Genomic DNA, 1,565 nt, shown 5'->3' with positions numbered 1-1,565 from the left:
AAATTAACAAGAAGGGAAACACAAAACAATGAATTAAAGTAAATATTTACATAGTTGTCTCAAATAATATTTCTATTTATAGAAAATTGAGAAACCATGTTTTCATTCATATAGTTGATTAGAAACTGCATAAAAGCTAATCAGAAAGGGTAAAAATTTCAGTTATCAAATCATCGCTTACTTCACCTCACATATTTGCCAAAAGTCATCTTCCATTATCAAATATATTTGAGATTAGCGGCATACAATCTATCCGAAAATTCGGCAAAATGTTATGTTTCTTCATGTTTGCAGCAATTATTATTGGTATGTTAAATGAGAATTGATACTCTCTCAGACCATAATTTCCAAACATACGAAAGCTAACAGATAGTACAAGACAAAGGAAACAGCTGATATCTGACTTAATTTGATAATTCATTTGAGGTGTTACAACTGTGGAAGATTATCAGTGTGAAGGAGGTCAACTGACACCGGAGCAACGTATAGCAATCGTTAAACAAAATAATAAATTGCGTTCGCAACTGATCCGTGGCGGGCTTAGGAATAAAGATGGATACTTTATGCCACGTGGCAAGAATATGTTGAAAATGGTAGAGATATTGAATAGTTTTTCAAACTGCTGGAAGGATTAGATTACTTAGTGCTAATGATAGTCATTAATTACTAATTTCCCGAATGTTCATTCAGAGATGGAATTGTTCGTTGGAATATTCCGCGCAGAAATGGGCGGATAGATGTATCTCTGAACACTCACCAAAAGAACAAAGAAAGGATATCGGTGAAAATCTGTATACTTGGTCAGCAGGTGTTGGAGGTTCATTTAACGCATATTTACATCATTTGAAGTTCAGGAACTTTCTTGATAGAAATACATCTTTAGCGTGTACGAAGGTCGGATAAGTAAAATATCTGAAATCAAAAAATAAATATAAATAAACGATGTAGTCTAAAAAATGAAATCTTTCCAGCTCTTAAAAAAATTGCTGGTACAGAAGCCGGTAAAAAATGGTGGTCAGAACTTTCGGAATGGTACCGATCTAATCCTTCGAATAATATGACTGTTAAAGTTTTCAGCCAAAGTGTTTTGCATTTCACACAGGTAAAAAAAATTTTATAGGAAGAGTTAAATCCATTCGATTCTTTCAAAAATATCGCAAATTCGAATAAATCATACTACACATCATATTCAAATGTGATAAAATTTCGAAGGCATTCGATAATATTTCTATCCTCGCAATGGATAAAAGCTAAAATGTTTGTTTGTTTCTGGAGCAATAGGTGACCAGGGAATAGACTTGCTATAAATTTTGTTTGTAACGTTTATATTCAGATGGCTTGGGGTAAAACGTACAAAATTGGCTGTGGTATTGCTACAAAGTGCAATGGTGGCAGGAAACTGATGGTCGTTTGCCATTATCGGCCAGCGTAAGCTTTTGTATTATTGTCAAAGGATGTAATTCAAACTAGCATTTCAAGAAAATATCCATCTTAAATAATTTCTCTTTCATTTATGCCATATTGAACTGATCGGAAACATTCCATACTTCATTCATTTCACTTGC

General features: G+C 33.2%; 1 protein-coding gene across 1 annotated transcript; it reads left to right on the top strand.

Moving 5' to 3' along the window:
* Positions 1-269: 269 nt before the first annotated feature.
* On the top strand, positions 270-1,428 carry LOAG_15455 (activation-associated secreted protein-1; the record flags this gene model as incomplete). The annotated part of the gene is made up of 5 exons (XM_003150947.1): positions 270-306; positions 427-593; positions 691-817; positions 972-1,102; positions 1,334-1,428. Coding segments are annotated over 5 exons (555 nt in total), but the record flags the coding sequence as incomplete, so codon positions are not given.
* Between the last annotated feature and the right edge of the window lie 137 nt (positions 1,429-1,565).

The sequence above is a fragment of the Loa loa genome (genome assembly GCF_000183805.2).
Source record: "Loa loa unplaced genomic scaffold supercont3.2000, whole genome shotgun sequence".
Taxonomy (NCBI): domain Eukaryota; kingdom Metazoa; phylum Nematoda; class Chromadorea; order Rhabditida; family Onchocercidae; genus Loa; species Loa loa.
Note: the sequence above shows the minus strand (reverse complement) of the source record. Positions and strands in the feature narration are given on the sequence as shown.